The sequence below is a fragment of the Ictalurus furcatus genome, chromosome 12 (assembly GCF_023375685.1).
Source record: "Ictalurus furcatus strain D&B chromosome 12, Billie_1.0, whole genome shotgun sequence".
In the NCBI taxonomy this organism is placed as follows: domain Eukaryota; kingdom Metazoa; phylum Chordata; class Actinopteri; order Siluriformes; family Ictaluridae; genus Ictalurus; species Ictalurus furcatus.
This window is the reverse complement of record NC_071266.1, coordinates 26,709,800-26,734,923: the sequence shown is the minus strand read 5'-3', so window position 1 is coordinate 26,734,923 and position 25,124 is coordinate 26,709,800. Positions and strand designations below refer to the sequence as shown.

The 25,124-nt window shown below is 45.6% G+C and overlaps 1 protein-coding gene across 3 annotated transcripts in view; it reads left to right on the top strand.

Moving 5' to 3' along the window:
- Positions 1–24,884, top strand: part of prr36b (proline rich 36b) — a 26,691-nt gene extending 1,807 nt beyond the window's left edge. For all 3 annotated transcript variants that reach the window (XM_053637960.1, XM_053637959.1, XM_053637962.1), the window contains 4 exons: positions 8,598–9,178; positions 9,506–9,599; positions 19,206–19,417; positions 20,780–24,884. In XM_053637960.1, the coding sequence (XP_053493935.1) occupies positions 8,644–9,178; positions 9,506–9,599; positions 19,206–19,417; positions 20,780–24,789 (4,851 nt within the window). In that variant the 5' untranslated portion in view covers positions 8,598–8,643 and the 3' untranslated portion in view covers positions 24,790–24,884. The remainder of the gene's footprint in view (positions 1–8,597; positions 9,179–9,505; positions 9,600–19,205; positions 19,418–20,779) is intronic.
- The last annotated feature ends 240 nt before the right edge of the window (positions 24,885–25,124 follow it).

Below are 25,124 nucleotides of genomic sequence, written 5' to 3'. Positions count from 1 at the left end.
GGTATCCCACGCCTCGTCGGATAAATCATCCTACAGCGCTATGATCTGAGCAGGAAGAAGCTCCACGATCTTATTCAGGGTGAACGCATGTTGAGCGCGACGCTTACGACAGCGAACGCCTCGATCCCTTTCGCTATCGTAAGTCAAGTCAGGAGAGCAAACAGGTTACAGTCTGGTTGGTTCGCCAAATTCTGACTGTCCCTGATGAAGGTGATGATGATGATGGAGTGAGTCACGTTAGTTTTATCACCAGATTGATTCGATACCACGTAAGTCTCGAGGCCGGAATCGGTTCTGATCTCGATGTCAGAGCCTACATTTACTCGTCTGCGACTCAGCAAACAAAAGACCCAAGATGGCCGTCATCTTCTTTCAGAGCCGTCTGTCGCTCTTTAAACGGTACACGAGGAAAAGATATTATCGCTCGAGCCAAGGATGTCATGAACGTATAAATAAGGTGCATTTGTAGATTGAATGCATTTGATCCCAGAGAAGCAGTTACACGTTTATAGAACCCGCGTGATTGATCATAACGGCCTTGCATTTTTTTTACGACTTTAGGATGTCGTAACGTCTGGTTTGACCGGCCCGGTGGACTAGTGGCTAGCGTGCGGCACTCTCGCCCAGGTTCGATTCCCGGTCAGGGAACCGACCCCCGGCCGCTGGACGGTCGCAGGAGCTAGCGCTCTCTCGGTGCCAGGCTCTCGGTGCCAGTCCCAAGCCCAGAAAACTCGTGCCGGTTTCAATATGCGGTCCGCTGTGCGGACCCCAAAACGGGAGCAGCCGAAAGAGGGAGGGGGGAAAAAGAAACCCGCCCACACTGCACTGATACTAAAGCTCGTCTTTCCCAGCTGTTCTCTCTCTTCTGATACCAACTGAGACGTTGGGTCCAGACACTGTCGCATTGGTCTTGTTGCAGTAGTCATCCATATCTTGATGTTTGGAAGATATTATTGTGTTTCTCTGGACCCACTTGTGTAAAGGACCTTACTGTTACCTTACTGTTAACAAACACATTGTGTCGTGTACGCCCCTTTTTAAAGAACGCAATCCCATAATCCTCCTCACCGAATGTCAGTTTCATGAAAGTGACACGGCAGATAGAGCGGTCACTTGGGAACGTGGTTATAAAGCGTATATTAATATAATGTATAATATATAATTAAAAACAAGTATATAATTTATTATAAGATATTGTGTATGACAACGTAGTATATCTTATATACACACCATGGGTCAAAAGTTTGTGGAAACCCGACTGAACCATTTCTCATGATCGTTAAAAAGCTTTTGATCTGAAGGTGTGTGATTAAATGCGTGAAGTCGGCGTTGTAGACAAAAATATAATCGTGCCGACATTTTCGTTTCCTTCATTAGAAAACTAACATTTTATTTACAAATTAAATCTTTATTTAAACGGACGACTCGGAGGGAAATATTCCGAAAAGCAGGCGATAAGAGTCCGGCGTTGGTGTGAACTCCTTTAATACTGTTTAAAAATCATCTCAGGGAAATTCCTCAAGACATCGCTTGAGAAAACGCCAAGAATACATTTCTGCAAATTCTAGATGATAAAATATTAAATTATTTTGATTTAATTTGGATTTTTTTTTCATCACAACATAATTCCCATAGTTCCATTTATGTTACTCCAGAGTTTTGATGACTTTATTATTATTATTATAAAATGTGGAGAAAATTATATGATATGATTGACATTTATGTATATATATAATAGCGACGTCTGTATACAGTCATTGGTCAAGGCTTCACAGCTCGAGCATTGTGCCATGCCGTTGTTTGTTCCCCTCGTTCACACTGAAAGCCTGATATTCCGGTAGACAACAATAACTCATGTATCATGTCATGATGAATAGCCGCCATTGCAGCCCGGGGATGGTGCGCATGACTCAGCCGTCTTCTCTCTCTCTCTCTCTCTCTCTCTCTCTCTCTCTCTCTCTCTCTCTCTCTCTGTGCTCTGATTGGCCATCTGGCTCCCTTATTCCCAGAATAATTACGGGAAAGAACTGAATGACCCCACGAATGTCACAACCACCTCCATTAATAATCGTGGTAGCTGGCACTCGTGTCTACAGCGGAGCGATTATCTGAACCGCAGCAACCAATCGATACTCTCCAGGGCGACCGCTGCGTGGCTTTTCCCAAGATGGCCGTGCCAAAACAACGGAGCTGTGGTTTTCCTGTAGTTGCTTGTGCTCGTCCCAGATTACGTTACCCTGCTGCTGCAGTACAGATAAAAGGCTCCACAGGCGAGGTGCAGTTGTCACGCAGGACAGTTGGCCGTGGGGTTTTTCGGGGCAGCGTCGTGCTCGTTTCCACTGTCACTGCGTGCTCTAGATTGTTTTAACGGGAGGCGACCTTTGGCGGAGGTCAATTTTCCTCTAAAACCGCTACATGCTGGGATTTACAGACTGTAGCACTGGAGTCGGATTCATACTGTAACGTCTGGAAGCTTACTGTGGAAAAATAGGCTCTATATGTATAGCTGTAACTGAATTTATTATTATTTTACATAAATCGGATCACTTAATAATCAGATACGAGGGCTGTTTGCATACAAAGCCACCACAAGAGCCATGTTCTTTGTTAAATGTTATCAGCGAGCCTGAGGTTAGGAGTCTGGACTGGGATGGGATTTGCATTTCCTTCTCATTTTATTATGAGTATCTGTTTCAGTCCTGTTCCCCACACTGAGTAATGAAGTAGGGAAGATAAGATGTAATGCACTGTGGTACAGATGGCAGGATACCACCATCACTGCAACCCTGAGTATCAGCCCATACCGATACCCATCGTAAGTGTAAAGTCTCTACAGAATATCTAATCATTTCCAGTTAAAACCCAATTCCAGTCTTTTCTGGATTGACTCAAATACCTTCTTTTTCTTCCTCCCATGTCGGATCAACCTTTTTTTTTTTTCCCAGGTTTTCCCTGAAAGGTCACATGACCAGATCTATCCATTCACTGGTGCTGAGTCACTTTAAACATTATTAAATATGATCCAGAGTTGCTCTGAAGCAGTATTTACCTCTCGTCACAGAGAATAAATAAATTAAGAGACTCTTCTGTCACCAGTGCAAGAGTGCTGTTGGTTCATCTTTATTTATTTTATCCGTGCAAGCGCTTTATTAATAGGGCGTATAGCGCAGTGCGTGGAGCACACGTGACCCTCTGAATACTGCGAATACTCACTGAGTGCAAACAAGCGCTCCATGGAAACCTGTTTACAGTCAGAGGGAAAAAATTTAATAAAACGGGTATTGTTGTTACGCTGTTGCGGCGATGAAGCGCTCTTTGGTGTACGACTCGGTGTCCCGTGAATGGCTCTATAGCGAACGCCGCACTGAATTAAAGGGTGCCGTCAACTTTTTGTTTGCTGTAGAGAGTCCGGAGCGCATCAGTTGACTCAGCTGTTCGTTATTGTGCATTCGCTCACAGTAGGTTGAGTGTGTGTGTTCCATCTGTGCCATGCCTGGCGGAAAGGATAGGTAATCCTCTTATAGGTAGAGTACTGTGTGTGTGTGTGTGTGTGTGTGTGTGTGTGTGTGTGTGCCTTTCCCTTCCATATCTAGCCAGGCAAATTGGCTGCCTGCCACAGATGTTATCTCCACCCATCATGGTGCATGTGTGTGTAAGAGAAGACCATGTGCACACATGGACACACACAGTCCAGCGATATTGATTGAACCCCACCAGCTGCTCCTGATCACTACTTATCTAATTTGCCCCCCCCCCCCCCCCCCCCCCCGGCAGAGGCTCTCGCTGTGAGCAGGATAATGGATAATGGATTTTGGTCTTCAGGTTACAAATGTCTCTTGAGATCACCTAAACGCCTTCCTACTTCATCCTACACTGACGAGTCACGGGCAGAACGTTGATATCTGTGGCGTTTTCGTCCACGCAGAGTGAGTGCTTATATGCGTAGTCATTGCCCCCTCTGCTCCGGTCTCGAGCCACAACGCTGCCTTTGTAACCGCCCCTGCTGGCCCTTTAGTTCGCCAAGACTAAAGCTCATCAAAATGAGAACGTTTGTGGCGTTGACTGGTGTGGTTTGTGTGGTTTATTTGTTTGCTGCCGTACACTAGCTCTCTGTTTCTCTTTTGCTCTTTGATTTCTTGCCCCATAGGCCGGAGGATGGTCAGGCAGATCAAGCAGGATTAGCATCAGGCTTTTGTACAGGGTTAACGAGCCCTGGCGTGTTTTAATCTTTCTGCCCCAAGGGATCAACCCCCTCCAGAGCCTGCGGCCAGGATGACTCGTGCCCGTTCGGCCTGCATGTACGGCCTAAGCCTTTATCAGAACCGGTGGGATGACGGGGCATGTGTAGCCCCAAGGGCAGAATAATAGACCATCCATGGATGGAGAGTACAAATGATTCCCAGTTAATTACACCAAGTCGAAGTTTTCCCTTCCTGATATACTAGGATGCTCGGTGAACTAAAATGGCGTTCACTGATGCCGCGTGGCCTCCCGGATCCGCAAACAAAAAACTTGCCTAAATCCTATTTACAGTACAAGGAATACTTATCCTACAATTGGACAGAGCCCAGGTGCCTGCCACACATAAGCTGTTGGCCTACCAGCCAAGTTACGACAACAAAAAAACGACAACATCCTTACTCACTACCAAGTCCCACTCTCTTTCTAAAGCCCTTGGCATTCCCCCAGCGATTCGGTTTTGTTTTCCCACTTCCCCCACAAGCCAATGGCCTCAAAAAGGCATTTGTTATGGTCTGACATCACCACCTGTACAGGCATCCCAGCTCCTTCCTCTCGGCCCCCTCCTCTGCATGTATTCTGGGAAGAATCTGCTGGAGTCCAGTGAGCTTTGTTTCACAGCAGTTTGTTTGTGCACCGAGCCAAGGTGGCTTCCTGACCTTCTGGCCAAGGGGTGTACTGAGAATGTCCTCAGATTTTGTAAACATGAACATAGAGAGCATCATGCGCACCGGGTCCTCCCCTCTAGCAGTGATGATCCAACGCTTCCTTCCGGAGTCTCATGATGGGTAGGATGACATAATAAAGGTGTCAGTTCAGCCTGCTAATGGTATCAGTCTCGGCAGCAGCAGCGTCTCGTTGGCGTTATGGACACAAATAGCCCGTGGGGTATTTCTGCGGTTGTGAAAGACATCGCTTGTTTAACTAAAGGCAGCTCTGTTCCATGACCCTCTCACGGTCTAAACATTCATGTAATTTCTACACCAGAACCTTTAGTTCTTAGAGATGAATTCAGTTTGGAAAGTATCATGAATAAAATGATCCCAGTTGAAAAGCCAAGTCACTGAAGGGGAAAGGTGAGCCAATAGAAAACAAATGGGTGGGGCTGTGTTTGGTTGAAAAATAGAGGAGCTACTTATAATTAAGTAGCGCTTATACCAGACTTTTACCTCGCTGTTTTCTTACTGCTGCTTGGCCCACATCTGAAGAACAAATTTGTAAAAACTCGTCACCTAATCTAACGAGCTGCTTTGATTTTCTCGTCAAAGCGGGCACCTCTGTATGTCTTTTTCAGGATAGGGGTGACCAAACTCTCAAAATGAACACCATGAGATTTTTGTAACTCATCCAGTCATTGTTGTGCAGTTTCTTGACTGCATTCCTACCATCTGTTGGTCTGTTGTTTCAGGGTCAAGAAGGTTCACGTGGAAGGTGCATGACTGCTTGGTCGGCTAATCCAACCAATTCAGACCGCAAATGTAGGAGCGGGCTCTGGTACGTTTCATTAGTAAATGGAAGAAATAACCCAGGGGTTCTGTGTTCCTGCGCATTTAGGATCGGGGACATGGGCGAGGGTCCACTACCGCCTCTGGTGGACACGGATAGTGTGGAGATGCTGGACAGAGATGCTGCATTGTCTCAGTCTGGCACTCAGGGATTGGCTGCGGTTAGCTCAGGCACCACGGTGCATTAGCGAGACCAGCTTGGTCTCAGCAAAATGCCAAACGGTGATAAATTGCTGATGATTACTGGGTCAAAAAGCTTTAGCAGCACCCATTTAAAGCGCCAAACCAGAGCCTTGGAGAAGTGAACAGCTGATGAAAGCTTCTTTCCCAGAAACAGTCATATAAAGCGGAGGATTTCTGCGTCATCTTTTGCTGCATGCAAACCCCCTCCCCCTCCCCCCTGCAGTTCCTCCACTGATGGCTATTTAAAGAAAAGCCACAGTGTCTTACAGGCCAAAAAAAAACCCCACACACTATGGACTGCTATAGCGAGCTATTCATCAGTGCTATTAGCACTGGCTGGGATGTTTAGTTGCTAGCAGTTTGTGTCGGATTGTTAAACTCTGGGAGCAAGCCACCAGCACAGTACGTCCAGAGCTGGATGGCATTAGCTTGCTAGTTCCTGCTGGGCCTCATTCCTCATTGATTTTGCTCTTGCTTTCCCACTCTGGGAACATCTGAAGGCACATTCAGAAATGCATTTATTCATAAATGCATACAACCCTGTGTTGCGCATGACCTCATATCACAAGAGCACCGTGCAAATTGCCCTTAAAATGTGCTGATGACCTGATTAGACAGTGGCAGCACTCGGAGGACCTCGTCTTCTCATCTGGGAGGAAAGGATTGGACGGATACGCTTTGTTGGAGGACAGCCAAAAAAGGAAAACGATGTAGGATGTTCTCAAACCGGAGGGTTTTTTTTTTTCCAATTGGTGTTTAGCTGGGTAATAAATGGGTGTTTTTTTTATTTTATTTTATTTTTTTATTTGACCTTTTTATTCATTCCGGAGGAGGTGTTGGATATGTGTATGCGTTGCCGAGAACGAGGTTAACGATTTGTTAACCGCTACACTAGTAAAGAAATGGGTCTGGGTAATGGGTCAAGAAAGAAGCTTGGACTTACAGCCAGTTTAACCAATCAGAGCACAGATCATTAAAATGTCTGATTTTCTGGTGATTTAGCTTTGTGATCAGTGTTTGAGTTTGTGAGATTTGGGCTTAACCTTTACACTCCTACACCACTGTAAACATAAATAAATAAATATCGCACCCCCAGTCCATGACATTAAGATACAGGACATCCAGGCGGTTTTCTTGGTAATCATCCAGCCATGGATTTACAAAAAAAAAAACCCAGACTGCTCGTGTCTGCACAGCGAGTGTGTGATTTATCGCTCTGACGCAGGAGAAAGGACCTCACCCGGGCCAGCACCCTTTAACCAGAAGGAAGAAAACGGGACAGCGAGGGCACCGCAGATGAAATATTTGACACATCCCGTGGTCTCGGTGTGCACACGACTCTCCTGATGGAGAGGAGGACCAGTAACGTCTGTGGAAGGAGTTGTGTTTTGCTCGGCGGATGTGTGGTTGTTAACAGGTTTTTGAATGTGGGTGGAATGTGATGTAAGAGACTATGAGGCATGTTGGTGTTTACAAAAAAACCCAAAAAACGAGTCGTCTCGGACAAAAGGCGTAGCTTCTGGCGTAGCTTCGGGTTCTTGTGGAGGGGATTGCCGCTCCTGTCATCATTTTTTGAGTTTGAGACATATTTTTTGACTGGGAAGGCTGAGACTTCCCTCTCTCTCTCTCTCTCTCTCTCTGCTGACATTCAGAGATGAAGGCAAAGTGAGGCAGATCTGTCTGGCAGTGTGTATAGCTACAGGGATCCTCTCCCTCTAGACTTCTCCTTCTCTTCCACTCTCCCCCTCTTTTCCCTCTGTCTCTCTCTCTCTCTCTCTCTCTGGGTTTCATCAGCTGTTAAGGCCATCTGTCCAAACACTCCTAAGAGCACTAGGAGTGAGGAGGGGTGACCGAGAGCAGCGTGGGGATGCGCATATAGCACTTAAAGACCTTCTGAGAAAGGAAGTGGCCGTGAGGGGAGGGGGGGTTGGGGGATTGGAAGGGGCAGCTTAGGCTGACCAGGATGATGTAATGACTGTGGGTGTGAGAGAAAGTCATATTCAGTGCGGAAGTCAGAACATTGAGTGTCTTCCTCCTCGGGTCCAGCGGGACCTCAAGCTTCTTTTTTCTTTTCCCATACACCCCCTCCCCCCCTCCCCCCGAGGGCCAAGCCACAGCCTCTCTCTGGCTGCTCCGATGCTTTCGTGTCGCTCTTAAATCCTACATGAAACATCTGCAACAACAAAGGCATCATGGGTAACAAGGGTTTGCAGCCAAGGCTCAAGCACTCACAGTGGTATTGCGACTCTAATACAAACCACTTCATTTTCTCGCTCTTTGAAAACGAGCCCTTTAGAGAACCGAGACACTGTTACAGTCGGGCCAAAGGTTATTACCACGCTATATCGACTGTGAAACTCTGAAATAATGGCTCTATCCGTACACGTCTGTGCACTGTGTCGATAATTAACATCATGCTGAAAGCCTAGAGATGAGTCGTTAAGGTACAGTTGTTCCCAGTAGCACTCAGCTTCTTCTGTTTCCTTCCAGTTGGAAGTCTGAATACATTTCACCTTCATTTTCCTTCTTGGGCTGCTTCTAATACTGATCCGGACTCTCTCATGCCGATTCTGTTTCCCTGACTCTGATTCTCAGAGGGCAGACCTAATTAATGACCTGATCATTCCCAAGCTGTCTTGATTCTCACACCGTTTTCCTGTGTTTTTGTAGGTTGTTCACTGTACCCGATAGTGGTTCGAGTTAGCTGTTTCCCAAGATGAAACCAGACGGGGTCGACTCGGGAGCGGCAGAGCCGATGGTAGCGCTAGAGGCGGATCCTGTGATCCAGGGGCAGCCACTGGGGGAAGGCCAGGAGCAGGCTCCGCCCGCTTCCCAAACGGAAGAGATGGGGCAAGGGGAACCGCAGACAATCGAGACGTCCGCGGCCGCCACCAAGCCCAGCAAGGACAAGCCCGCGGACCCGAAAGCAAAGACAAAGGGTGCCACCAAAACAAAGACGTCGGCCGCTGGTGCTCGTCCCAGCACCACTCAGAGCCGCATGACGAACGGGGTACAGAAGCCGCCGCAAGCCAACGGCGTTGCCAAGAAGACCACCGCCGGTGCGGCTGCCGAGAAGAAGACGACCACCACAGCTTCTAAGAAGCCTGTAGGTACCACGGGGGCAGTGACCACCAAAACCGCCAGCAAGACCACAGAGAAGAAGCCCGTCGGGGCACCAAAGACCACCGGCACGACGCAGCCGGCCAAGAAGACACCTGTCAATGGGGAAAAAGCCAAACCAAAACCTCTAGGTAAGTGGAAAGAGGCACTGTTCAACGAGTAATATCTATAAGAACGAATTTAAGGCAGTGCCCACCAATTAGCGTTGCGCTAGCATGTTTTGTTTGCTTATTGCTATGGTTGATTACATCACATTCATGTTGGAATTGCCGAGAAATCTAGGATTTTTATCATAAAACCAGTAATGGCTGAAACGATGCCATTGCAACACAGTGTACGTAAATACATATTAGCATACGTTGGCGTTATTGTTAGAGATAGTTACAAAATCCAGGATTTTCTGAGCAACTTGTTTATTTAAATTGTCTTTTAACCTTTTTATTAATTTTTTTTACCAGCTTCAGCTCCCAGACCTGCCTCTGCTGCTACCGCCAAGCCCAGCACGACTTCCTCTCCCAAAACCGAAAAGCCACCTGTCTCCAAGACATCCAGGTAGGCCTCTGATTGGTGCAGACGTTACCAAGCGGCCTGCCAGATGGAGTACATTCATTAGGGTCACAGGGCATGGTGTTTGGTTGCAAAGTAAAGTCAAGCCCCTCTCTTGCTCTCTCTATCTCTCTCTCACTCTCTCTCTCTCACACTCTCTCTCTCACTCTCTCTCTCTCTCTCTCACTCTCTCTCACTCTCTCGCTCTCTCTCTCGCTCACTTTCTCTTTCTTTCAATCTCTCGCTCTCTCTCTCTTTCACTCTCTCTCTCTCTCTCTCTCTCTCTCTCTCTCTTGCTGTCTCTCTCTCTGAGCTCTTTATTTCAGCCCATGCGTTACTTAACATTAGCTTAACATTGAACATTTCAGTATCTGGACAGGAAAATGGGCTTCTGGGAAACATTTGGCTTTGCTCCGCGAGGAGGCCGTAAGTCCCGCCAAGACGCGCGGGGTTCAGATCAGAGATTACGCCGCTCTGAAGATAAGGCCCGGAGACGAACAACAGGCGAGGCGGCGTGACGTGCTCGTGTGGACCTTCAGCAGTCGGCTCAGATTATCGTGAATACCTCGCGTCGAGCGTGTCCGTCTTGCAGAAACAAACATGGCCTCTCGCTCGGCGCCTCTGCCTGAATGACGCCTTTGTTATTGAGCCACGAGGAGGAATGTCCTGAAGTGCTTCGGTGGTCTCTGTCGCTCCTCACGTCATACATTTGTGTGTGTGTGTGTGTGTTGGAATGTGATTGTTTTCAGCATTGTGATTAAAACAGTAAGGTTTTTGTGTACTGTCTGTAATTATATTCTTTAGTGTTTATGTAAGACATGACAGTTTCCCTTCCTGTGTGCTGTTTCCTGTTTTTGAAGGAAAGAAACTCGCAGACAGAGCGGAGGATCGTAGGATTAATTAAGCTTACCATCTTTTTTCCCTGCCAAGTGCTGACATCCAAGACAGCCCCATAAATCATCTGGTTTTTGTTTGTGTGTTTGTTTGTTTGTTGTTTTTTTCCCTGATTCTGAATTTTCTAACTTTTTTCTTTCTTTTTCTTGCATGCCAGCATACTCACATTCCTCAGATCCATATGCACCATTTACATTGCAATATATTCTTCGCATAAACAGCTGAGGCCGTAAGTGTACATACACCTCGCAGAATCTGCCAAAGTTATAAAAATTAAATTGAGGTTTTTTTTTATTTAGTACTGCCCTGAACAAACGATTATTTTGTTTAAAAATCTTATTTTCTCCCATTCAGTACTGTCCTTCATAACGTACATACATAGTGATATTTCCCAGAAGACAAACTACTAACAATTTACACCGATCCTGTTCAAAAGTTTACACCCCCCTGGCTCTTAACGTATCGTGCTGCCTTCTTGAGCATCCGTGAACGTTTGCACCTTTTGTTATAGTCGTGTACGAGTCCCTCAGTCGTCCTCAGTGTGAAAAGATGGAACTCAACATCATATAATCACTGGTGGAAAAGACTCAAATATGCAGAAGATGCTGGAAAAGTAAAGAATGTGCAGGACCTGGAGGATTTTTCTGAAGAACAGTGGGCAGTTTATAATGTACATATATATATATATATATATATATATATATATATATATACATAAACACATCATGTCGCTGATCATCCAGGTAACGACACACAGTATTAATAATCAGGGGTGTGTAAACTTTTGAACTGGGTCATTTGTGTAAATGATATTCAGTTGTATACATGTCTTGTATACATGTCTTTTTACATATAGTCTTGTGGACTATATGTAAACATCTGTTATGTGAAATAGTTTATCCAGGGCGGGACTAAATAAATTAAAAAACAACAGAATTTTTATCATCCCTCTTATTTTATTTAAAATGATTAACGTTTTGCAGGTTCTGTAGGGGGTGTGTAAACTTATGACGGCGACTGTGCTGTAAGAAGTATTATTTGAAACTCTGTGTTTGATCATGCACGGATGATAAGAGCCGTGTACATGCAGGTCTTCCATGTTTTGTTTTTTGTCGTTGTCGCTCTGCAGCGGCGGCACATGACATCATCTTCTAATCTTTACGCAAATCTTATCGGCCTCGGAAGTCTGCGGCATGCAAACGCTGTTCCGTTTTATCACGCTGCGATCGCACCGAGACGCGACAGGCGAGGGGTTCACGTGTGTGTGGGGATTAATCCGGGATTTTCATACCAGCCAGTAAGAGCTCAAAGCTGAAAAACCGCTCTGGTCTTTATCTGTGGGATAAAGTGATTCATTTCTCTTGATCGTGATTCATCACAAGTGGATCAGGCCCACACTGTGTAGCACTGCTTCTGCATCCTGGGTGTGTGTGGGTGTGTGTGTGTGTGTGTGTGTGTGCAATTATACTTTTATTATCTGTGGCACAATGCAAATGCATGTGTGATTATTCGTGTGTGTGTGTGTGTGTGTGTGTGTGTGTGTGTGCACAGGCTGGAACAGTGGGGGAGTTCCTGGTCTCTGCTGTGTTTACGGAAGATGGTGCATGAATAAATCATGGCAATGAACATACATGTAGCTTTGCTTGTGTGTGTGTGTGTGTGTGTGTGTGTGTGTGAGGGAGAGAGAATGTGGTTGTGTGGGATCGTGCTCGTGCCTGACGATGTTGGCATTTCTACGTCTGTATGCTGGAATCTGGGTCTCAGTTTCTCTGTGGGTGTTTGGTATGCGTGTGTGTGTGTGTGTGTGTGTGTGTGTGTGTGTGTGTGTGTGAGAGAGAGAGAGAATGGCTCTGTTGTAGTGAGCACTGATGAGCTTTAACCTGTTGTAACCCTGCATGACAGCAGTGTGTGGTGTTTTAATGAACACATGCAGTAGATAAAGGAGTGACACTGACGCAGTGGGCGTGTCCTTCAGTGTGAGCTCATAGTGACTCACTTCACATTACACTATCAATCTCTCTCTCATTCTGTCTGTCTCTCTCTCTCTCTGTTTGTCTCTCTATCTGTCTCTCTCTCTGTCTGTCTGTCTCTCTCTATCTGTCTGTCTCTCTGTCTCTCTCTATCTGTCTGTCTCTCTCTGTCTGTCTCTATCTCTCTCTCTATATCTGTCTGTCTCTCTCTGTCTCTGTCTATCTGTCTGTCTCTATCTGTGTGTCTCTCTCTCTGTCTGTCTCTTTCTGTCTCTCTCTCTGTCTATCTGTCTCTCTCTCTGTCTATCTGTTTGTCTCTCTGTCTCTCTCTCTGTCTCTCTCTCTATCTGTCTGTCTCTCTCTCTGTCTGTCTGTCTGTCTGTCTCTCCTCTCTATCTGTCTGTCTCTCTCTGTCTATCTCTCTCTATCTGTCTGTCTGTCTCTGTCTGTCTGCCTCTCTCTGTTTCTCTATCTGTCTGTCTCCCTCTGTCTCTCTCTGTCTGTCTCTCTTTCTCTGTTTCTCTCTATCTGTTTGTCTCTGTTTCTCTCAATCTGTCTGTCTCTCTGTCTGTCTGCCTCTCTCTGTCTCTCTCTTTCTCTCTATCTGTCTGTCTCTCTCCTCTCTCTCTCTCTCTTTCTCTCTTTCTCTCCCCTCTCTCTCTCTCCTCTCTCTCTCTCTCTCTCTCGCTCTCTCCGCCACTGCACTGCATCTAATCACCAAATGGATCTTGCAGTAAAGGAGAGTTGGGTGTGGTGGGGACTGTGTGTGTGTGTGTGTGTGTGCGCGCGCGTGTGTGTGTGTGTGCGCGTGTGTGTGTGTGTGCATGCATGAGCGTGTATGTGTTTGTGTGTCTGTGCGTGCGTGCGCACATGTGTGTGTGCGTGTGTGTGTGCGCGTGCGTGAGCGTGTGTGTGTGTGTGTGTGTGTTAAAGTGTAACCACTAGCACTGATTGATTGATTGCTTTAAAGCCCAGCCTTGCTTTATGCTCCTCAGCGTCTTGGCCAGTTTTATTCATTGCGAGTTTAAACTGAGGCTGTACGCCGCGTTCCTGTTTTCTCCACACACACACACACACACACACACACACGCCGTGATTAACGTTACAGCCGCTCTCCCGGCGTCATGTGGTCACACCGATCGGCCTGTTTTATTTTCCAAAAAGGGCTCGGGTGTCTGACTGAGCTGAGCACGGATGTGCTCGTACATCAGACGCGTAGCTCCGTGGAGAGCCTCGGTTTTAGAGCTGGGCAAAATGCTGATCTAATCTCAATATTGTGATCAATTATGCCATGATGTACTTCTCTGGGATATCATAGTATTTTTATAATGCGAGACTCTGATTAACGCTGATTAATAAGTGTCACTAATCTCACACTTTCACTGTGGGGTTTTTTCTTTCAAATTGCCTATATACCGTCATGCATATCATTTTTTTAAAAAATGCCTTCGAGTATCATTTACATCGTGACTTAGCACTACAACTGAGGGAAGTTGTTTGCTAATGAAACCAATGGCAAGGTCATGCTATACTTTATTAAACATGCTTTCTGATTAAATCCTGTCACTGACAAGCAAGTGTTATTATGTCATAAAACACCAGAGCCAATCAGGTTCCAGTATGCAAATCCAGACCCTACAGCGATGTAGAGCTTGAGGTGTTTTTTTCTTTCTTTCTTTTTTTTGGAACAGCCATGTGAACACGTGTATAAAAAAGGTAGAAACGGTTATAGTTTTCCGCGTAGACTTTAGGTTACTTTAAACCATAGACATACTTATTATAAAATCCATATTGTGATCAATTTATATATATATTTTTTATTAAAGCCGTATTGTTTTGTCCTGAAACGCAAATCAGATCCGAGTTTTGAAGTATCGTGTACCGTTATGCTTCTCTTCACCTGCCGCCATGTTGGAGTGACTCTGTATCACCACCTCAGCTGATTTTATTAGTTTATCAGCAGAGTTTATTAGTCGGAGGTCTCGGTCTTGCTCAGCAGGATCCTGATTTCTGGACCACACGACGACGAGCGGCTAGACAGCTGCTCCTTTTTATTTATGTATTTATTTCTCTTAAGCACGGTCGGGATTGGTCTGTTTTTACTCCGGGTGAGTTTGGCGTATCCACTCGCTCTGGGAAGCGTCCACACAGAGGAGGTGTTGGGATTTGGATCGAAGCCGCGCGTGTGACTCTGATCTTTTTCGAAGGCATTAGCAGAATCCGTTTAAGGAGCTAAAGAGTCCCGGTTGCCTAATTAAAACTTCATTAGGTTGTTGGTTGCCAGTTCCTTTCAGCTTCACGTAGAGGACTCTGCCTCTGCTTACTCGATCACGTTCGGGGGAAATTCAGCAGAAGTGTGTGTTTAGTTGCTGGTGGATCAAATATTCAAACTGTGTAGACTTGTTTTTTTGTTTTTTTAATCATTTTTCCCCTGCACTAATGCCTAATGATTCACACTTAATGACTAATGCCTAATGAGTCAGTGTTATTTGTAGAAAAAGCCCAGGGCTACATTCATGAACTTTAAAGGGTGTGTGTGTGTGTTTCCTCGCTTTACTCTGTGACAATGTTGTTTTTTTTCAGGTTATTATTATAAATGTTATCCCCTCCCCCCTTCCTGACTGAGGCACAGATCCCACTGGCCAAGCCGATGGCAACATCAAACTTTTATAGACAGATAAAATATGAAAACAGTGGCCTAGTTTAAACACGTGCACGATCCGCTACTAATAGACTGCACACTAGAAGCACGGTCTTACACGGGACATCATTTACGAAGTGGACAGCGGCACTAATATGACGTTTTATCATCTTTAATCGGATGAGCCGGGCGTATCGTGCCTTTTATCCTATCCGCCATGTTACATTTGAAGCAAACAGACATTAAATCTCTCTCTCTCTCTCTCTCCCTCTCTCTCTCTCTCTCTCGCTCTGAATCGACTCCGATCTGTCACTGGTGATTACGCACACTGGTTTGAGCTGGGGTGTATATCTGCCTCCTCTTCCTCCATATCGAATACCAGTTACGGAATGTTCAGCCACCCTCCTAGCCTCCACGTCACGGTTCATCCCCTGTTCTTCACTCTTTTTCTCTGTCTTTAATGCTGAAGAAACCTTCGAGGCACAACCTGCGGTACGAAGTAAAATCAGGGGCGAAAACGTACCGCTCTTAGCTCTTATCAATCGCTGCACCGATGTCGCTCGTTCCGCATAGCTTTAAAGTGCCCATGAACTTAAAGAATATATATATATTTTTGTTTTTTAAAAAAGTGTTTTAAGAGATGTTAGAGTTATGGACATCAATGCGATGGTAAATAAACAACACGAAACAAACAGAAAATGAGTTTGGGAGATATTCTCTGTTTAAGTTTATAGTCAATAACTTCTGGGGAAAAGGACATCCGGTAATATTTTGGTTTGGCCAACGTAAATGTCGTACCCCCAGGGTGGGTCTTGCTCTACCGGAGCGGTTTGTTAACTCATTAGCAATAGTAGCAGTTGAAAAAAAAAAAAAACTCTATTGAAACTCTAGACAATTAAAACTCTTTGCTGTCCTCCATGTTTAGCTAGTTTGAGGGAGGAAACCGGAGTTCCCAGAGGAAATGGTGTATTACGGCTAAATCCTCGTTGTTGTTTTTGAGGTCTTCCTAATTGAAAATGTGCAAAGCCGATAAAACCAAAGTGGACACTTCTCTCAATCGCACGAGACTGCGCTGTGTATATTTTTTTATATTCCATCTTTGGAGTTTTCTTTCCTTACTACCGATGTGTTTTCGCTCATCTGACAACCTCCTTCGCTTTTGTATATAAGCTGAATCACCCGTTTTTTTTTTCTGCTTGGCACTGCGCAGCCCGTTCTTCTCTTATCTCCCCACAACCAGCCTTTGTAAAAACCCATGGCTCTACTGAACGTGTAGGACATGAATGTCGTATCTGTGATGTTCTTTCTTCCTTCCTTTCACCAGAATACACACTGAATATTCAGCAATTGTGTGCTTTGCCTCCACACACACACACACGAGTGGGATTTGAATGGTTATTTTTGGTTGTGCTTTTTTCCAGCATTAAAGATTCAAGTGACTCTTGCCGCTCTCCCTGTCTTGTCATCCTCACTGGCGCTCTTGTTAGTTCAGAATTCTTTATTTAGAGCAGGCCGCCAGTGGAGGGTGTATTAAGGAGATCAACCGCTCATGCCGTGCCTGCGGGATCTAGGTTGCTTTTCTCAACCCTGATGTGGAGCCCAGGCCCTACAGGGCAGCGTTAGTGATCGTGGGGGCTTGGTGAGGAACGGGGTGTGTGATTATGAAGTGGTTTGTGTCGGGATTGTTTCATTCTTGTGGCTACTCTTTGTGTGCTTGGGGAGTCGACACTGCTTCAGCACCCATGGAGCTTAATTAGAAAGGGCTTACAGGGATTAAATGATGAATACAGATAAGTATGGCTGGTTAGCAGTTAGGGCAAGCACTAAAGAGGAGATGATGAAAAGGAGAGACCGAGAGCAATTAACACGGCCACTGATCATCATCCAGGGCTTTAAGGACCGGCCTTAAGTACATTCACAGTAGCAAGTCGCTTAATAATGATAACGAGTCTTTATTGGTCACATACATATTACAGCACAGTGAAATTCTTTTTCTTCATGTAGGTTAGGGTCAGAGCGCCAGGACACTGTGCCCCTGGAACAGAGAGGGTTAAGGGCCTTGCTCACGGGCCCAACAGTGGCAGCTTGGTAGTACTGGGGCTTGAACCCCCGACCGGCAAGCTACCCCTGCCCCCAGCAGTGACGAAATGGCAGTAGCCAAAATGTAAAACTCACTATGCAATTTCTTATATATCTATTTTGCTGAAAATGTGTTGAAGTTTGATTTACATGTGATGTACTAGGCTTCGACCAAGATGATCAAAGTAAACTAACTACACTAGCTACATACACTCACCAGAGGTACCAAGGATATCTGTAATGCCTCTATACTAGAGATGCACCGATACTAAATTTCTCAGCCGATATGGATAAACGGTTATTCAGAGCGATATCGGCCGATACCGATAGTTCTGTCTTTTATACCTTCTTTTCAATGAATAATAATTAATTCCACAATTCTGAAGAAATGAAAATAAAAACTTTATTCTCTCCATTTCTACAAGTTGTTTGACAGTAACTGGTCTCATAAACACAAAACACATTACTCTAATTAACATTAACACATGAACTCAATTCTGAAGATTAAAGTAAGATTATTAACTTATTGAATGTTATTAATTCATATCAACATTGACTGAATTGTAAAAACCCTCCTGTTAGTCTCACATTCACTCTCCACTAACACAAGCATTTCTACTTCATTAAACATCAAACTGTTAATATATAATATCAACTTTTTTATACATTAACATTAACTGCATATGAAATACACTACTCTACAAATATATTTTCTGTGCAATATATACTTTTTTGTCGACTCATCTTCATTTAAATCTCTCAACGGTGTACTGGCCCTTTAATTCAGCGCGGCAAAAAAACAACCACTTTGACTCGACGCCGAAACTCCCACTTCACTGCTGCAGAGTCCGGTGTAAAAGCACTCATTCATTAACATGCACGCCGAAATAAATACACACTGCTTCTGCTCGGCTGCAGCGTGCGGTGTAAAAATTTTAGCAGTGCAGAGATTACAAACTGCAGTTTTGTCATCATTGTCACCCAATTCAAAGTAATTCCACACAAGAGGCATCATCTTCCGTGTGTTTTCCCGCCCTCTTTTGATCGACGGGAAATAATCGGCCCTGGTCATCATATGTTTTGAAAAATTGCCTTTATCGGCCGATACATCAGTGCATCTCTGCTCTACACACGTTTACCGAGAGGTTGTATATGGAAATATTTCTGCACGTCAGACAGTGAATGGGGAAACTAATACGAGCTAAAGTTGTGGGCGGAGAGCTGAAGAAATGTCGGACTAGATGCACGATAGGACTGAACTGAGGACTCATGCGAGCCAGTCATTTGGATTTGTTGCTTTACTGTGTCATACGTAGTATTTATTGTAGGATTGTTCTGGGATGTAGGATTACTGGGATTACTCACACACACACACACACTTACTCATATAGAGCACATAGAAATGCTTTCTGTTTCCCTGAAATGCTCATACCGATCACAGAGTGCCTCTCTGGAGTCTTGAATGCACGTTAAGCTGAGTAAGTTCTGACTTCTGTGTTTGCGGTTTAGAACCCCATGACAGATCAATAGGGACAGCTATCCTATCCTTTCTACTCCTCGATCAGAGACCATAATAAAATGTATCTGCTCCTCATACATCTGTGTGAACAGGATCTGTGATTAAAAACCGGGTCACTAAGAACAACAGTACATCTCATGCTATACCCAGAAGACCATAACTTAGTTTAGGAGATCTTTACAGCTTTTCCATGTACTCTGTTAGTAGTCTTGGCCCATTTTTACAAAACAGGAACAGGTGACCTCTCACATTCCTTCTCTGAGCTACATATAACTAAAGGACCTTGCCTTCTTACCTCCTTTCCCACTGCTGTGCTTCCGTGCATTTTCCTGTCAGTCCTCCGGGGCCCAGATCTGCATTGTGAACAATCGGCTCAGGTCGAACAGAGCATCAGGATCACAGCCGCAGAGTTTATTACCCTCAGAGTGATGTTTAACTTTTTGTATAACAAATTATATGTCTTCTGTTGATACTAAGTGCATGTTTTCTTTCTGTCATTACTTCTCAAGGCCTGCCACAGGAACCACAGCTTCTCGCCCAGCATCTGCTGCACCAAAGTCAGCTTCACCCGCCACACCCAAGACACCAACAACCGCATCAAAGACCACTCCATCTGCAGCCAAAACAACCACCTCCACTGCTAAACCATCACCTGCTAAAACTCCCTCGGCTGGTCGGGCTCCAACCACATCCACAAAGAGCCCTACACCCATCAAGAAAGGTAGATAAAAGATCTAAAATAATATTTACAGGTGGATCTCAAAAAATTTTATATGGTGGAAAAGTTCATTTTTTTCGTAATTTAATTTAAAAAATGGAACTTTCAGATATTGTAGCTTCGTTAAACATAACGTGCAATGTTTCAAGCCTTTTTTTTTTAATCTCGATGATTACGGTTTACAGCTCATGGAAATCAAAAATCTAATCTCAAAATATTAGAATAAAGAATTTATAATGCAGAAATGTCGACTTGGTCAGGGCTTTAATCCTTTTGCAGGAATTACTTCATCAATGAGGTGTGACATGGAGGCGATCAGCCTGTGGCACTGCTGAGGTGTTCTGGAAGTCCAGGTTGCTTTGATAGCGGTCTTCAGCTCGTCTGTATTGTTGGGTCTGGTGTCTCTCATAGATTCTCTATGGGGTTCGGGTCAGGGGAGTCGGCTGGACGATCAAGCACAGTAATACCATGGTCACAAACCAGTTACTAGAAGTTTTGGCACTGTGGGCAGGTGCAGAGTCCTGCTGGAAAAGGAAATCGGCATCTCCATAAAGCTCATCAGCAGATGGAAGCATGAAGTGCTCTAAAATCTCCTGGTAGACGCTGCATCGACTCTCGACTTGAGAAAACACAGTGCACCAACACCAGCAGATGACATGGCAACCCAAATCATCACTGACTGTGGAAACTTCACACTGAACTTCAAGCAACTCGGATTCTGTTCCTTCTACCCTTCCTCCAGACTCTGGAACCTTGATTTCCAAATGAAATGCAACATTAACTTTCATTTTCCCCGTGATTGTGGTTGTGTACTGAACCAGACTGAGAGATTAAAGCCTCAGGAAACCTTTGCAGGTGTTTTGAGTTAATTAGCTGATTAGAGTCTTCTCAGGTCAACATTTCTGTATTATAAATTCTTTATTCGAATATTTTGAGATACTGGATTTTTTATTTTGGTGAGCTGTAAGCCGTATTCATCGAGATTAAAAAAAAAAGCTTGAAATATTTCACTTTATGTGTAGTGAATCTAGAATATATGAAAGTTCCACTTTTTGAATTAAATTATGGGGGAAAAAATGTACTTTTCCACGATATTCAAATTTTTTGAGATGTACCTGTATAACCTTAAAGCAAAGCATATTCACTATGAAAGGAAAGGTTTGCCATTTTTTCTACATTAAATGACTAATTGCCTTTAGTCTTCATTATTTTACTTGACGTTTTATAGTACTGTTTTATACATTGTGTAACATATTTACACAGCATTCAGATATTAATGTTTTTTTTCTTCATTGATTATTGCTATAGGACACAGTAACAGACACTGAAAACACTCTTCCCTTTGCCATATGCTTATCTGTTTAGATGCGAGCAAGCCAGCCACCCCGGCAGCCAAGAAGTCAACTGCCTCCCCGCTCACTCGCCCTGCTTCGACTAAGGCCAGCAAGCCTGACACCCTGAAGGCAGCCACGCCAGCCAAACCGGAGTCGGTTTCCAAGAAACCTTCTGCTCCCTGCAAGCCAGCAGTGGAAGCCAAGACGAGTAAGCCTAAGGAGAGCAAACCAACTCCGTCAAAGGAAATCAATGCCGCCCTAAAAACATCTAACGCTAAGAACAGCACCGCCAAGACAGCCAGCCCTAAGAAAGTAGTGGGAAGCAGCACTCCCATGCCGGTTAAACGTGGCCCCAAAGCTGCACATAAAGAGAGTGAGGCCGTAGCTCCTGCTGTTGAGACTGCGGCTGCAGTTGAAGCCGTGGCTGTTGTTGCTGCTGCCACAGCTGCTGGTACATTGATCGCGATGACAGACAATGAATCTGAAGTTCACGCTGAACTCCTGCCTGAATCCAAGCCTGAAGTTGCACCTGAAGTCCAGCTCGAAGTTTCACCTGAACCCAAACTCGAAGTAGCACCTGAACCCAAATTCGAAGTAGCACCTGAACCCAAACTCGAAGTAGCACCTGAACCCAAGTTCGAAGCTGCACCTGAACCCCAGCTCGAAGATACACCTGTACCCGCTTCACCACTCCCATTGGAAACTGAGTCTCAACTTGCATCTGAAACCAAGTCTGAACATGTGCCTGAAACTATATCTGAAGTCCTACCTGAAACCAAGACTGAATTTGAACCTGAACCCAAATCAGAACATCTGTTGGAAACTGAGTCTGAATTTACACCTGAAACTATGTCTGAGCTCCTGCTTGAAACCAAGACTGAATTTGAACCTGAACCCAAATCAGAACATCTGTTGGAAACTGAGTCTGAATTTACACCTGAAACTATGTCTGAACTCTTGCTTGAAACCAAGACTGCAGTTGCATCTGAACCCAGATCAGACATCCTGTTGGAAAGTGAGTCTGAATCTATGCCTGAAACTATGGCTGAACCCCTGCTTGAAACCAAGTCTGCAGTTGCGCCTGAACCCAAATCAGAACTCCCATTAGAAAGTGAACCTGAATACATATCTGACCACCTGCTTGAAACCAAGTATGAATTTGCATCTGAACCCCAATTGGAACTTCCATTGGAAACTGAGTCTGAATTTACATCTGAAACTAAGTCTGAATTCCTGCTTGAAACCAAGTCTGAATTTCCCTCTGCTCCTGAACCCAAGTCTGATCTCCTGTTGGAAAAAGAGTCTGAAATTGCCCCTGAACCCAAGTCTGATCTCCTGTTGGAAACAGAGTCTGAAATTGCCCCTGAACCCAAGTCTGAACTACTGTTGCAAACAGAGTCTCAAATTGCCCCAGAACCCAAGTCTGAACTAATTTCCCCTGAACCTGAGTCCCAACTCCTGTTTGAAGCAGAGTCTGAAATTGCCCCTGAACCTGAGTCCCAACTCCTGTTTGAAGCAGAGTCTGAAATTGCCCCTGAACCTGTGTCCCAACTCCTGTTTGAAGCAGAGTCTGAAATTGCCCCTGAACCTGAGTCCCAACTCCTGTTTGAAGCAGAGTCTGAACTTGCCCCCGAACCTGGGTCCCAACTCCTGTTTGAAGCAGAGTCTGAAATTGCCCCTGAACCTGAGTCCCAACTCCTGTTTGAAACTAAGCCTGAACCTCTGCCTGAATCAGTCTCAGAACCCACAGTTGAATCTTTGATTACTGCTGCAGTTGCGGACATTGCAGCAGAGACTGAGGATGTTCCATCAGATACAGATGATGAAACACCTGAAGAGGTGGTGCCACAGCTGGCAGCTCATCTGAATCTAGTCAGTCTTGAGCACCCAAGTGCTCCTTCAACACTTGGAACAACAGTCATGTCCCCACCATCCTCGCCTACTGAAGAGTCTCCTGTGCATGTCGAACCTCAGGTCTCAACTCCACTACAAGATATGTATTCTGCCAATAATGCCTGGGCACAGAATCAGCCCATGTTCTCAAGTGATATTACCACAGAGAATCCGGAGCAAGAAGAGATCAGGGTTCAAGAGGCTCTCCTGACCACTATGGAGTTTGCAGCAGAGGAGGCAGTGGATGTTGGGAAACCTTTCAGTCTTGGAGTGGAGCCTGACCTGTTGAGTATATCCCATGTGGAGCATTTCAGCAGTGTGTCACCTACCTCACCTAGTATGGAGAAGGAGGAGGCAGTAGAAAAGGCAGAGGAAGAAATCAATGAAGATGATCATGAGGAGGAGGAGGAGGAGGAGGAAGAAGAAGAGGAAGAGCAGGAGAGGGAGACTGTAAAGGTTGAAGCAGTGCCTGAAACACAGAAAATGGACGATTTTAAGTTTGGATTATCAGAATTTAGCAGCTCCAGTAGCGGTGTAATGCAGTCTGATGATTTTGGCAGGATCATACAGCAGGAGCAAGCAGAAACAACTTCACCCTTCCAAATGGAGAGTCATCACAGTGATGAAGATGAAGAGGGCTTCTCGCTGAAAAAAGTGGAAATGGAACAGCCATTTATGGGCCCACCTGGGCTCAAATCTTTTTCCGATGAAGAGGAAGAGGAGGAAGAAGAGGAGGAAGAGGACCAGGAAAAGGAGGACATGGACACTGGTCCAGAGCATATTGAGAAGCACCACATGGACTTTGGCCATGAGCAAGCTGGTGATCACCGCATGGATGTTCACCTCAAATCTGAAGAAGACGATGAGCATGAGGATGAAGACATTGAGATGGTTAGCGAAGGCCAGGCGGAGAGTGGAAGCAAGATTGACGGAAATGTTGATGTGGATGACTATAAGGAAGGATATCTAGACAATTTAAACCGCACTGCTCCAACTCCCTCAATACCCATGACTGCAGCCTGGGGCCCATCTAACCCCTTTGCGGACACTTGGGCTCAGCCAACCTCCATCAACATAACATCCAGTCCTTTAGACATTAAGGCAGCTGATCCTGAGATGCCCACAAAATCCCCTGCTGAAGCCTGGCTGGAGGAGCCTCTAGGTCATTTGACCAAACCACACCTTGATGTACGTGAAGAGACTGAGAGCTCAGTCCCAGTGGATGGCGCTAACCTGTGTGCACCTGCAATTGGTATGTCCCAGTCAAGCACCCTTAGTGGAACGGCCCTGGTAGCTCACAGCAGCAGTGAGACCAGCACACCTGAAGAGCTGCGGGACTACGACAGCAGTTCAGGTGTCGAGTCCCGCTCGGACAAGCAACAGACACCTGTCCCGATAGCCCAGCCTGACCAGGAACAGGACCTCGGGATTCACCTGGAGCGTGGGGATGGAGAGGAAGAGGAGGCAGAGACACTCCCAGCAGATGAGGTCCTGGGCGATGCTCCAACTGCACCAGCGTCTGTTCCATCATCCCGTTCTACTTCTGGGGATGAGGCAAGTGATACTGAAGGAGAGATGCAAATCAATGACCCTGATGCTCCAGTTGACGACACTGCAGCCTTAGACAGTCCTACTGCCTCCCGAAACCTCCCTGCCTTGGAGGAAGATGAGGAGGCCGCCGACATTCAAGCTGGAGAGGAAGATGGTGGGACCCCACAGTCCGCCAACTCTGTAGCCTCCTATGGGTTTGACTGCTCAGTATCCAACTCCAATGCCCATTCTACTGCCGAGAGCTGTGGTAAGAGCCCTGGGATTTTTTCCCTGGAGAACGAAGACCAGTTTCCAGATGAGGCTAAGGATCCCTCGCTCATTAAGGAGCTGACCTTGCCTGCTGCGGCCGCTCAAGCCGAAGACCTACTGGGTTGTCCTGTCGACCTGCTCCCACTCGGCCAGCAAGGGGAGTCACACGCCAGTCCCGATGACCAATACCTGCTGTGCGGGAAGACAGGGGCCAGCGCTCTCGAGGAGTCCGACCCCGAGTCTCCCATGCACCTGTCTCCCCAGCACGGGGACAGCACCGATGCCCAGCCACCTTACTACTCTACCATATGTGATAACACTGATAGCTTTCTGGCAGGTAACGTATAAAGTCCCCTAGCGGAATGCACCTTTTCCCCACACCCTTCCCAAAACAGCACCCTCTCTTCCTTTTTGTCGTTTGTTTTCTTACCAGTCCAGGCAATGGTGTAATGAAACGGGGGGGGGGGGGGGGGGGATTGGACATAGGGGGTTGGACTGTAGGTTTATCAGTGCTGCTTTCTCTTTCTTACTACTATTATAGTCCTGGTTATGATTGTATGGCTTAAATTCCTGTATGTACAATAGCTATTCTCATTTTCTATTAGAATGTACTATTGAATAACACTGCATACTACAGCACCCCTGATCTTGGATTGTTAGACTGAACTGTTGTGAAGTAACGA